The sequence below is a fragment of the Anas platyrhynchos genome, chromosome 23 (assembly GCF_047663525.1).
Source record: "Anas platyrhynchos isolate ZD024472 breed Pekin duck chromosome 23, IASCAAS_PekinDuck_T2T, whole genome shotgun sequence".
In the NCBI taxonomy this organism is placed as follows: domain Eukaryota; kingdom Metazoa; phylum Chordata; class Aves; order Anseriformes; family Anatidae; genus Anas; species Anas platyrhynchos.
This window is the reverse complement of record NC_092609.1, coordinates 5,555,048-5,567,189: the sequence shown is the minus strand read 5'-3', so window position 1 is coordinate 5,567,189 and position 12,142 is coordinate 5,555,048. Positions and strand designations below refer to the sequence as shown.

General features: G+C 56.0%; 2 protein-coding genes across 5 annotated transcripts; both read left to right on the top strand.

Annotated features, from left to right (window-relative positions):
- The first annotated feature begins 2,320 nt into the window (after nt 1–2,320).
- ACTG2 (actin gamma 2, smooth muscle) lies at nt 2,321–5,685 on the top strand. The gene is made up of 9 exons (XM_038166856.2): nt 2,321–2,698; nt 3,451–3,622; nt 3,709–3,837; nt 3,923–4,033; nt 4,340–4,424; nt 4,508–4,669; nt 4,752–4,943; nt 5,161–5,342; nt 5,444–5,685. Exons 2-9 carry the CDS (start codon nt 3,497–3,499, stop codon nt 5,585–5,587), a joined length of 1,131 nt encoding a protein of 376 aa, XP_038022784.1. The 5' UTR covers nt 2,321–2,698; nt 3,451–3,496; the 3' UTR covers nt 5,588–5,685.
- Nucleotides 5,686–6,109: 424 nt separating this feature from the next.
- On the top strand, nt 6,110–8,648 carry DGUOK (deoxyguanosine kinase). Of its 4 annotated transcripts, none has more exons than XM_038166860.2 (7): nt 6,110–6,262; nt 6,361–6,470; nt 6,591–6,739; nt 7,085–7,232; nt 7,332–7,447; nt 7,614–7,713; nt 7,883–8,648. In XM_038166860.2, the coding sequence occupies exons 1-7, from the start codon at nt 6,214–6,216 to the stop codon at nt 7,943–7,945; spliced, it is 735 nt and encodes a 244-aa protein (XP_038022788.1). In that variant the 5' UTR covers nt 6,110–6,213; the 3' UTR covers nt 7,946–8,648. The 4 variants fall into 4 exon arrangements, with proteins under 4 accessions (XP_038022788.1, XP_038022786.1, XP_038022785.1 ...); XM_038166858.2 differs by having other exon boundaries at nt 6,977–7,232; XM_038166857.2 differs by having other exon boundaries at nt 6,591–6,757; nt 6,977–7,232.
- Nucleotides 8,649–12,142: the final 3,494 nt, after the last annotated feature.

The following is a 12,142-nucleotide window of genomic DNA, read 5'->3' as shown; positions in this document are numbered from 1 at the left end:
TCACTGAGTCATTGTTTCTTTGCTTTGGAATTAATTCTGAAATCCCGTGTCCCACCAAGCCATCCCATCTGTCCAGCTGTGGCAGGGCTGCTAGTGTTTGAGCAGATGTGACTGTTATACCGTAAGATCACTCAAAATGAGGTTGAATTTGGTATGAGCTAAGCCTAAATGAAACCGTGATTTGCAGGAATTTTTGTTTTCTGCAACAATGAGGGCTGAATATTTTGGGGGGCTTACCCGCAGGCAGGGAGCAATGCTCATCTCAGCCTCGGGCACTGGAACAGACTAAAATCCATGTTAGAGCTCCCATTGCTGGCTTCTCTGTCCTCAGAGAGGAGGCTGGAGTAGTTTAAAGCACAAATGTTACCCATATACGGAGGTGCTGAGGGCCGGCAGTGCACAGGGAGGTCCGAAATCTCCCAGCCAAGTTCAGCGGCCGGCTTTTGTGCCCCCGCCCCCCCCCGCTTCCCACGTTCATCGTAGCCAGGCCAGCCTTATGTGCACCGTGGGATGCTTAGCGTTCCTGTGAGCATCCCAGGGCAGCCGGCGTCTCCCCCTGCAGCTGCGGGACAGCCAAACGCCAGCAGGGCTGGCGGCTGGATTGGCTGTGGTGGCCGAATCTTTCCTTTTTAGGCTGTGCGCCTGCTCCAGCTCAGAGCTTTGCCGCAGCAGTCCTGGCTTTAAACCCCTTGTACTGAGGCTTTGGGATGGTTCAGGTCCTGGTGCAGGGAGTATTGCAACGTGGAGACAACCTGCATGTCCCTGGGAAAAGTGAGAGATTGAGACACCTGTGAATTGTCCCCAGCTGTCAGGGGCACAGTGGGGGTTTGTGGCCCCATGGTTTGCACCCCCACACATGGAAATGGCTTGGTGAGTTTGGGCACGGTCCCCCGTTTTCCCATGGTGGGACAGTCATGCAACCAGCTCCATGTGGCTGTGGTCCCCCACCTCCACAGGCTGCATGTATGGACACACTGGGACCTGGCAACTGTGCTGCTTTCATCCAGCTTTATTTTTCCTCACCCTGCTGTTTGGTTGTGGGTTGTTTTTCTTTGTGTGTGTGTTTTTTTTCCAAAATGTCATATATGGCAACCTTTTGCCTCAGTGACCTCATGCTTGGCAGTAGGCCAGGGGACCTAGGCTAGGATGTGAAGCTGCAGTGGGCTCCCTACTTGAGCTGGGAACGTGCAGTGAGAACACTAACAAGTGCACAGCCAGGGTCCAGGGGAAAAATCCAGCCCAAATGAGCTGAGGTTTCCCCCCGTGAAGGGGAATTACCAGGGCAGAGCCACTGATGTGGGACAGTGTTAGACGTGTGTGTGAGGTGGCCATGCTAGGGAGACACTGTCCCCATTATGGCCCATGCAGTGACAGCTGTGAGGCCAGAGGGAGTGTCAGGACTCCTGTGTCCGTGTCCGTTTTGGAAGAGTGACTCTGCAGCTCTTGAGTTTGCTGCACCAACACCTCAGCGTTCCTGCCCTGAGCATGGATCGGGACCTGATGACACAAAGCAGGATGCAGCACCTGCCTTGACAGCCCTGAGCATCAGTTTCACCATTTCCAACCCCATAACTCTTGGTGGCAGTTCCAGGGTGTCTCCACTGCCTCCTCCCAGCCCCAGGAGCTGGGGGAGAGGCCCCAGAATGGGACTGTTGCCCTTAAAAAGGTACCAGGGAGTTTAGCAAACACTGGTTGGGCGGGGTGGGGCAGGAGGCAGGGGCTCATTGCCTGCCCCAGAGGCAGCCCCTGTGCTGCAAAGAGGCAGGACACACACACACACACACACACACCACCCCTAGGGTGGGCTGTGCTCATCCTGCTTCTAAACCCTCCTGGAGTGGGTATGAGGGCTAAGTACACCAAAGGTGTGGGGCTAGGCTTTGAAGAACAGCATCAGGCTCAGTGATGAGGGGATTTGTGGCCAGGACGCGCAGTGCCAGCAGAACTTTTTAACTACTGGGATGTGGGCAATGCTACCAGCAAGCTGGTAGATGATACCCTGAGCATCTTTGGCTTTGCACAGAGCTGAGCCTGCCTCCTCCCAGCTGCTATGGGGTATTGGCACCCCAAAAGCTCAAAGATAGGAGCAAAAAGGGAAAAGTCTCAGGGAGGAACATCTCCCTAGCATGGGATTCTGAGGGTGCAAGGGACCAAGTCCAGTGCCTCCTTGGAGGCTGCAATACACCAGCCCCATCACCTGGTGTGGTTTTGGTGTCTCAGGCATGCTAAATGCACAGCACAACCCCTTCTCCTCCCCCCCCAGGCCACCTCCCTCCCAGGCAGGGTTGGTCCCTACAGGGTCAGAGAGGGCCAAAGGCCATCAGATGTTGCCCCATGAACTGGAGGTAATTCCATTTCAGTTTTGCTGGAACGTCACTTATAAGGACTTGTGTCTGGCTTGTTTATCAAAGCATAGCATAAAAGGAACAGACTCACCAACGGGTTATTGCCTCCCAAGCATCCCCACATAGATTTTTTTTTTATAATAATTAACTGTGCTGGGTCCTACCATCAGCCCAAGGTCAATTTAATGCAATAAAACACCTTATATGGCCATATGGCTAACACACCATCACTTAGCCTATTTAGGGTCTTTGTTTAGAGAGGATCCGCCTCTGAGGTTTCACGGGCTTGCTGGTATTTATACCAACGGCACATCAGGACTCGGTCCCAGAGGAAAGGAGCTCTTGCGTCCGTGGTGAGTATTGCCCAGAACTGATTTCTCTTTGCTTGCAGGAACAGGAAGGAAAAAACCACCCTGTGTTTCCCCCAGAGGCTTTGGGGTGCCCTAGGGCTTCTGGAGTAGTCTCAGCTGAGTTTGCACAGCACAGGGAGGTGCAAAACCCAGCACGACCCCTCTGGCCAGGGTCTTCCGCAGAGCTGAAGAAAGCTGGGCTGCAGCCAAAGTGGGTCATGCATTTCCAGTCATGGAAAATTCCCTCTTTTTTTTTTTTTTTATTATTATTATATTTTTGGGCTATTTGCCTGCTTTCCTCCAGTCTGGAGAGTGCATCTGAACATTTTTTCCCATTTTTGGGAAAGGCTGCAAGGGGCCCTGCTGCCACTGAGATGGGATTGGGAGCCACTGGACAAGAGGGCATTGCCTGCCCCCCTGCTGCCCGCTCACAGGGCACTGGCTCAGGACAGCAACACCGGAGCTCCCTGGCAACAAGCCAATGGCACAGAGGCTTTGGAACCAATTTTGGTCATCAGATGGCACAGGAGGAAGAAGCAGCACTGGCAGTGGGGTTGAACATTGCCCCACTCTGAGCATCGCGGCCTGTGGAGGATTTTGCAGAGCCATGCATCTCCACAGCTGAAGCTTCCCCTGCAGCAAAAGGACTCAAACCCTCAAGTCATCAAAAGCCCAACGTAGTAGCACAGCGTAACCCTGTCTCTCCCTCTCCTCACTGCTGCATTTAATGCTTTTTCCCTCCACCCCCACCCCAGCTTTTCCCCCAGGTCCCCCTGAACACCAGCCTCTCCCGGCCCCACCATGTGCGAGGAGGAGACCACTGCTCTGGTCTGTGACAACGGCTCCGGGCTCTGCAAAGCTGGCTTTGCCGGTGATGACGCCCCTCGAGCTGTCTTCCCCTCCATCGTGGGGCGGCCTCGGCACCAGGTGGGTACCTGGGGGTCTCTCAGCTCTGCTCCTTCCTTTAATTGCTTAAATAAGGCTAATGTGGCTGTCTCTCCTGGTGGTCTTAGGGTGTCATGGTAGGCATGGGGCAGAAAGACAGCTACGTGGGTGACGAGGCGCAGAGCAAGAGGGGTATCCTCACGCTCAAGTATCCCATTGAGCACGGCATCATCACTAACTGGGATGACATGGAGAAGGTAAGAACCTCCACAGGACAGGGAGCGGGCAATGACTCCAGGTTCATCCCATGGGAAGACCCAACTTGTTCTTTGCCTGCCATAGATCTGGCACCACTCCTTCTATAATGAACTACGTGTGGCCCCTGAGGAGCACCCCACACTGCTGACCGAGGCACCCCTCAACCCCAAGGCCAACCGTGAGAAGATGACCCAGGTATGGCACTGTGTCTGCCACAGGGCGGCCCCTCCACCCAGCTGCCCCATGAGGGTTTTGGGGGGAGGGAGTTGGTGAGCACGGGGGGGGGACATGTTCAGGGGGGTGACAGGAGCAGGCAGGGGTTAAAGCTTTTGGGCAGAGATCTCCACAGTTAGCTCACGGGCCGTGCACAGGCTCAAATGTCCACGCTGCACTGACCCACGTGTTTTTCAGTGCAATGCACAGCCTCATGGCTTTTGGTGTAATGCAGTGTGGAACCCATGTCCCCAGCTAACTCACTGCCTTTTGCACCCTTCCTTGCAGATCATGTTCGAGACCTTTAATGTCCCTGCCATGTATGTTGCCATCCAAGCTGTGCTTTCCCTCTATGCATCTGGCCGCACAACTGGTGAGTACCATGTGTGGTATCTGCCAGCTGGGACAATTTGAGATGCTGTTGAGCCCCATCCATTGCCACTCTCCCCTTCCCAGGCATCGTCCTTGATTCTGGGGATGGAGTCACCCACAACGTGCCCATCTATGAGGGCTATGCTCTGCCCCATGCCATCATGCGTCTCGACTTGGCTGGCCGTGACCTCACTGACTACCTCATGAAGATCCTCACTGAGAGGGGCTACTCCTTCGTCACTACCGGTATGGGGATGGGGAAGGGGATGCTGGGGTTGGGAGCCACCACTCAATCTGCACTGAAACCAACTGCCACCGTCTCTTGCAGCCGAGCGGGAAATTGTGCGCGACATCAAGGAGAAGCTCTGCTACGTGGCCCTGGACTTCGAGAATGAAATGGCCACAGCTGCCTCCTCCTCCTCACTGGAGAAGAGCTATGAGCTCCCTGACGGGCAGGTCATCACCATCGGGAACGAGCGCTTCCGCTGCCCTGAGACCCTCTTCCAGCCCTCCTTCATTGGTAAGCCCACCCAGTATTACCCTACCACAACTGCATGCAGGTGGTGATTTTCCAACGGTGCTCCGCAGCAGTGTTTCAGGGTGTCCCTGCAGTGCATGCACCCCAAATGCACCCAAACTGTGGGAGGAGCCCACAGGCAGCTCCTCTGGGGAGCACTGAGAGGGGAAAGGGGGGGAAAGGGGAAGGCTGGAGAGCTGACAGCCACCTTCTTCTCCAGGCATGGAGTCTGCTGGCATCCATGAGACCACCTACAACTCCATCATGAAGTGTGACATTGACATCCGCAAGGACCTGTATGCCAACAACGTCCTGTCTGGTGGCACCACCATGTACCCTGGCATCGCTGACCGCATGCAGAAGGAAATCACTGCGCTGGCCCCCAGCACCATGAAGATCAAAGTAGGTGGGGGGGAACATTCAACCCCCAACCCTCCCCACTTTGGGGTGGTCTGGGGGCTCTGGTGGACTCCATCCCGCCCTAATGGCCTGTGTCTTGGCAGATCATCGCGCCACCGGAGCGGAAGTACTCGGTGTGGATCGGTGGCTCCATCCTGGCGTCCCTCTCCACCTTTCAGCAGATGTGGATCAGCAAACCCGAGTACGACGAGGCCGGGCCCTCCATTGTCCACAGAAAATGCTTTTAAGCACCCCCTGCCCGGTGCCTGGGCTGGGGCGCCCTGCTCCTCCTCTGCCCCCGCTGCTCCTCCCTGCCACCCACTGCGCAATAAAGCCTTTTCTCCAGGCTCTGCCCCTTTTCTGAGAGATTTTGGGGTGTTGTGGGGTGGGAGGGATTGGGATTGCAGGCAGGGGTAATGGGGCAGGAGCAGAGGAGCCCTGCCCCCTGTTCCTCTGTCAGTGTCCCCAGGCTCACGGTCATGCCCTCAATCTGTCGCTGGTGCCCTTGACCCCACGGTGTCACCTCCGGCTTCACACCGATGCCCTCGGCCCCGTGCTGGTGCCTCCGACCCCCGCAGCGATGCCTCAACCCCCACTGTGGCGCCTCCAGCCCCACGTTGACGTTCTCCATCCCCTGCCGGCGCTCCCAGCCCGCGGCGGCGGCCCCGTCCCTGAGGAGGCGGCCCCGGGCCTGACGCTGGAGCCCCCGCCCGGCCCCCGCCCGGCCCCCGCCCGGCCCCAGCGCCCCCAACCCCGCGCGCTGACGTCACGCGGCGCTGCGGGAGCGCGCGCGCGCCGCCGCCGGGGCCGTGTCGCGCGTCATCGGCACGTCATCAGCGGGCGGCCGTGACGCGCCAGGCGGGAGCGGCGGGGGATGGGGCGGAGCGGGGCCGCGCTGCGCCTGGCGCTGGAGGGGAACATCGGTACCGGGCCGGGGGGGGGGCAGGGCAGGGGAGGGGAGGGGAGGGGCGGCGGGGGGGGGTCCGGCCGCGCGCGTCACCGCGCCTCTCCCTCCCCGCAGCCGTGGGCAAGTCCACGTTCCTGCGGCTGCTGGGCCGGGCGTTCCCCGAGTGGCGCCTGGTGGCCGAGCCGGTGGCGCAGTGGCAGAAGGTGGCGGCGGGCGCCGAGGAGGTGAGGAGCCCCCCGCCCCCCCCCCCCACCCGCGGCGAGGCGGAAAGCGGGGGGCTGCGGGAGGCGGCCCCGCCCTGCCGCCGAGGGGCCGCGCCATCGCCTGCTCCCCCCCCTCGCCAGGCTCCCGGCTCCGGCAACCTCCTGCAGCGGCTGTACCAGGAGCCGTCCCGCTGGTCCTTCACCTTCCAGACCTTCTCCTGCCTGGGCCGGCTGAAGGCGCAGCTGGAGAGGCCGGCAGGGCCCGCGGCACCCGTGCGGGTGTTCGAGAGGTCCGTGTACAGCGACAGGTGCGGCACCCCGCAGCCACCCCCCGCGTCCCGTGTGGCAGGAGCAGCCCCACCGCTGCTTCCACATGTTGGCCGTCACAGCCCGGCCGGTGCCAGGCGATAGCACTGTTGAGGCTTTGTATGATGCCACGTGCCCATGGGTGCTTCGGGCAATGATGGCACTGCTGCTGCTCAGGTGGCTGGAGGTTGCTGAAGAGAGCCCGTTTCTGTGTGCTGCAGTGTGGAGATGCGGATGTGTTCACCATGCTGGTCCACGCTGGCCAACGTCGTGCCATGTGTACTGACTTCCCTGTGGCTTGCCACCCTGTCCTCTCTGTCCATCCCTAGGTATGTCTTCGCAAAGAATCTCTTTGAGACTGGCCACCTGGACATGCTGGAGTGGGCCATCTACCAGGAGTGGCACTCCTTCCTCCTGCAAGAGCTGGGTGACCGTGCCACCCTGCATGGCTTTCTCTACCTGCGGGCCACCCCACAGGTGACTGAGCCCTCGGAAGGAGAGGGATATGGGATGTGTCTTCTATTTGTGTTTGTTTTTGTTTTTTTTTCAGGTGCTTGAACTGTGTTTGCCTTGCAGAGGTGCCTGGAGCGGCTGTGGCGGAGGGCAAGGGTGGAGGAGAGGGGTGTGCAGCTGCTGTACCTGCAGCAGCTCCACATGCAGCATGAACACTGGCTGCTGGAAAGGAGGACCAAGTGAGTCCTGGTGGGGATGGCACAGGGCCGCCATGACATCCAACTCCTCCAAATCCATGAATATCGGGGTGTTTGGGGGACTGGGTTGCTCTATTCTCTTGAGGCAATGCCATTGGGCACCCAGCCCTGGATATCCCTTATTTTTGACCTCCTCTCTCTTGTACAGGGTGCATTTTGCAGACATGAGGCACATGCCCGTCCTGGTTCTGGATGTCGATGGGGACTTTGAGCAGGATGCAGCCATGCAGGACATCCTGATGGCGCAGGTGTGTGGAGTGCATGTTGGGGCTCTTTTGTGGCTGGAGTTGGAGTCAGCATCGATCGTGCCAACCTCCAGGCTTCTGTAGAAGAAGCAAAGTTGGTGACAGACCAGGGATGCTCTGTCTGGTTGCCATCACAACGTCCTTTCCCTCTTTTCACCTTTTTTTTTTTCAGGTAGAGTCTTTTGTGAAGTCACTGCAAAACAAGCCTGTGCCACCACACCCTGACCCCTGCTGAGCCCCACGCCCCCAGAACTACCAAACCCTGCTGCAAAGACAAGGGAACAAACCTGGGTACTGCTCCATTTGGGGACTAGAGGTGTATTTATTCCACCAGTGGCATGGAATGCTTTTAAAAGAGTATTGGGAGGTGCAGTGTGACACACTGGGAGACCCATGCCCTGCTGCGCTGCTGTCTCCAACACATCTGTTGCTGCTCAGCAGGGATCCACAGCTGCTCTGCAGCATGGGTTGAACGTGCTGGTTCCATTACAAAGGACAAAATCTTTGTGTTTTTATATGTGTTACAGTTACATCAAAACCCTGTTACATTTTTGTTTGCCCCCCCCCCCCCCAAATTAAAACAAAAGCATTGCAAAGCTCTTCTGTGCTTTGAACCAGGAAGGGGCATGGGGGAGAACTTGCTCCCTGCACTGGTCTGGAAGTTGAGGCTTGAGTGGGAGTCACCCCCCTAGTGCCACCCACTGAGGACAAAGTGACTCAGGGAGAGTGTTGGCCCCATCTCTCCCTTTCCCTGCAGCCCCCTTCTAGGGGATGGTGCCAAGATTGCTTTTCTGGGGAAAATGTTTGGAAAGTTGCACGTGGCAGGAGTCTTCAGTCTTTTAAATCCCCTTTTTCCAGGGCCAGGTGAATTTTCCCCCTAAGGGGTTTTTAGGGCCAGGAACAGCTCATGCATCAATAAATAATAATAATTAGTCAAAGGGGCATTGTTTCTCCTATTTTTATTCTTCCTGAGCATTTATGGCTGATGAGAGTTAGGGACCCCGAATTGCTAATTGGCAGGGGGGAGAAGATGCCCAGATGTGTTTCCTGGGGCTGTGCTGGTCTGGGGAGAAAACAGATTTGATGCCTTCTCAGTGGATGATGCCCAGGCGGTGGGGGCCCCTTTATGGGGGCCCCTTGGGTTGTGGGGGCCTCTCCCAACACCAATGGAATGCGAGGCACACTTGAGGGTGGCTGCAGTGGTGTGGCTGACACTACATAAACAGGGATGGGATGGGGCTGAGCAAGTGGGAGGGGGCACCTGGCCTCACAGTATTTGGGGGGGGGGGGAAGGCAGGGTATGGTGGGAAAGGAGGTGCAGTGCCAGGATTGGGGAGCCAGGAGCCAGGTTGCTAACCCCAGGGTTTTCTTGAGCAACCCCATGATAGCAGTGGAGCAGGACCTGCACAGACCCCACTACCAACCCTCCAGTAACACCTGAGTGGACACTGACATGGACCCACACCTGACAACCAGTACAGCTAGTACAACCCTACAGTAGCGATCTGGCACAGCCCAGTGATGGACAACCGTACAACAGCAACAGAGTGGGGATGCCAGTGTGGACCCAGAGTTGACAACCTTACAATAATAACCTGGTGCAACCACACAACTGACAACCCTACAATAGCAACGTGCTACAGCCCCATGACTGATGACTCTACAACAATAAACCAGTGCAGCTCCATGTCTGACAATGGTACAATAACCTAGCGCTGACCCACAACCAACAAGACTACAGGAACAACTTAGCACTGACTGACAGCTGACAACCCTACAGTAACACCAGAGTGGGGGAAGCTGACACAGACCTGCTGTGAACAACACTGCAATAACAACCCTCTACAGACCCCCTTCAAGGGGTTGGGTCCCTCCCTTGCCCCCAGCAGAGTCCAGAGTGGGAGCTGCAGAACAAAGGACGTGACTGCAGCAGTGTACATCTTGCTGCAGGGCCCAACTGGGGCACTTTGCATCCCTTCCCTGTCCTGCTCCTCAGCCATGCACCAAACCTCCGACTTTTGGGGCACACTCTGTGCCACCCCCCTCCCTTTTTTTTTTTTCCAGGTAGCACTCCATATACCAAGGGGGGCGTGGATGGATGGACATAAACTTGCATAAAGTTGCTGTTGTGCTGCAGGCTGAAGTTGAAAAGCTGAGGAAGGCTGAAGTATTGCAAGGACTGGTGCCGCAAGAAATAAAAAAAAAAAAAAAGAAAAAAAGAATGGGGAGGAGGGATGGAGGAATTGGGAAAAGCTGAGGATTTGCAGGGGTGCCAGCACCCGGCTTTGCAAAAACTTTGAGGGTGCAGATGCTGGCTGATTGAAACTGTGGCTTGCAGTCTGGAAATCAAAGTTGAGCCCTTGGCAGGGTCACATCATTCCAGAGCTTCCCCCTGTCCGTGAAGAAGCCATAGCAGTGGGGGTGAAGTGAGGTACCTTCTTACCCCCCCCTCCCCATGCCTCACTGGCTGTGGAGAGGGGTGGGAGGTGGTGACAAATCTGACACCAGTGGCTTGGAGTGATGAGAAGATATAAGGAGCAGGAAAGGAAGTTGTCACTGCTTCACTTGGAAGTGAGTGCTGCCCTGTCCTCCCCACCATGTACATTTGGGGTGATCAGGGGCAATTCGCGCTGTCTGTGGGGACTTGTCGCTGTGAGAAAGCACAACTGGCAGGGGAGGGCAGAGGAAGAACCTTTCTGGTGTTTTTGTTGTCGTCATTTTTTTAAGGTGTTTGCATACAAGATAATGGTGTTGCCTTAAAGGCAGCTGTGATTGCTTATTCTGCCCCCAAAATCTCAGTTGGTCCTTGGGGTGTCATCAAAGCACCACCACATGGCAGGTGACAGTGGGGGTGTGTCACAAGGCAATGAGAAGTCTCCTGTACTTCATTTTTCTTCAAAATTTGCCTCTTCCATCAAGTATTGGTGTTAAAAGGACAAAATACTGTGCTACTCCACTCACCCATGTCATTGGGAGACCTTGTGAGAAGGGTCAGCCCTGTCCCTAGGCCACTCCAACCTGGCAAGCATCCCAGGCACCAACTGCTAAGCCAACAAGTTGTGGCAGTTTCTGTATCTGCATACCAGACCAAGATCACAGCACTTTGCTCCCTCATTTCTAGTTTTACTGGTTGGGGTGGTTGCAGTGGGATGATCTATTATATAGCATATATGGTTCTTAGCCACAGGGGTTGGCAAAGAGTGGCCCTCCCTGGTCCCTTGTGTACAGCTTTGCGGGAGTTCCTGGCTTTTTTGGTTATTCAGAGTGGAGTTTTTGCTCCTGGCAAAGCATTAAGCCAAGAGGTGGGGATGGGGCAATGCTCCCTGCTTGGCTTTTTAGGTCTCAAAAAGTATTCCTCCTTTGCTTTTCAGGGCCTCACTTCTACTGCAGGTGGATGAGCAGCTGCCCAAACTGGCAGGATTTTACCTTAAAACTGCAGGCAACATGACAGCTGAAGTGGCTGAGAGCAGCTGAACTTGAGGACCACCAAGTCCTGCTTAGCCCACTTTCTGTCCCCGCACTGTAAATCAGACCTTTCACCTCCCAGCAGGGAGGCCTTTGCCCTTATGAAAAAGTCATTAAATACATCTGTGAGCCTGGACTTTGGGGCTGCCTTTCTCCATCACTGCAACTTAAAAGGTGGTTTGGGAAGATGCTGCAGGGGCCAGTAGTAGCAGTGGAGGGGCTTCCTTGGGATCTCCCTGTGCCATGGGGCAAGAAATGCTGGTGGGTCCTTGCGTGCCCTGGGCTCGTCCTCATGGCCTCAGGGATGTGCCTCTGTTCCCACGTCCTCCCACCTCTCCCGGGAGGGGGGGGAGTGGGGGGAGGTTTGGCAGCACCAGGACCAGTTCTGCCCGTTCCTCCAGCCACGCTGCATGATGTTACCAGCTGGTTTTTGAACCTCCCTGTGCTCAGCATCATCGCCCCTCAAAGAGTCGAGCTGCTGCACTTGTTCCTTTTCCTATGGGGCTTCTTTGAGCCCCAAATATTTTTGCAAAGGAAGATGCCGGAGGCCAAAATTTAGCTTCACTCAGCAGTGCTGAGGCAATGATGCCTTTCCCAAATGCTTCTCCCATCTTCTCACTCCATGTCCATAAATAATCAGCATCTCACCAACAGCTCATTACCAACACAAAAAACACACAGCAAAGCCCTGCTTGGGTGATTCCTACCAGCTCTGGGGGAGAAAACCTCAGTGGGAAACCCTGGTGCCAAGGGGAACGGGTGCACGAGCCCACAAACCATTTTTTATGGTGCCAGTGGGACAAGTTGCAACCAAAGCCCCTAAATGAATTTGGCAGCCTTTCTCCATGCCAAAAGCTGCAGAATAGGCATAATCTCATTGAATGCAATCCAAAAAAAAAAAAAAAAAAGTTTCTGAATTTGTCTTTTGGGCAAGGGGTTTTCCCTGGTTTGTGTTTGCTGGCAGAAA

Coding starts and splice junctions, on each gene's coding strand:
- ACTG2 (XM_038166856.2), top strand. CDS start 3,497: ATGTGCGAGGAGGAGACCACTGCTCTGGTCTGTGACAACGGCTCCGGG. Junction 3,838..3,922: donor ACTGGGATGACATGGAGAAG/GTAAGAACCTCC, acceptor TGCCTGCCATAG/ATCTGGCACCACTCCTTCTA. Junction 4,034..4,339: donor ACCGTGAGAAGATGACCCAG/GTATGGCACTGT, acceptor CCTTCCTTGCAG/ATCATGTTCGAGACCTTTAA.
- DGUOK (XM_038166857.2), top strand. CDS start 6,214: ATGGGGCGGAGCGGGGCCGCGCTGCGCCTGGCGCTGGAGGGGAACATC. Junction 6,263..6,360: donor GGCGCTGGAGGGGAACATCG/GTACCGGGCCGG, acceptor CCCTCCCCGCAG/CCGTGGGCAAGTCCACGTTC. Junction 6,758..6,976: donor AGGTCCGTGTACAGCGACAG/GTGCGGCACCCC, acceptor TGTGTGCTGCAG/TGTGGAGATGCGGATGTGTT.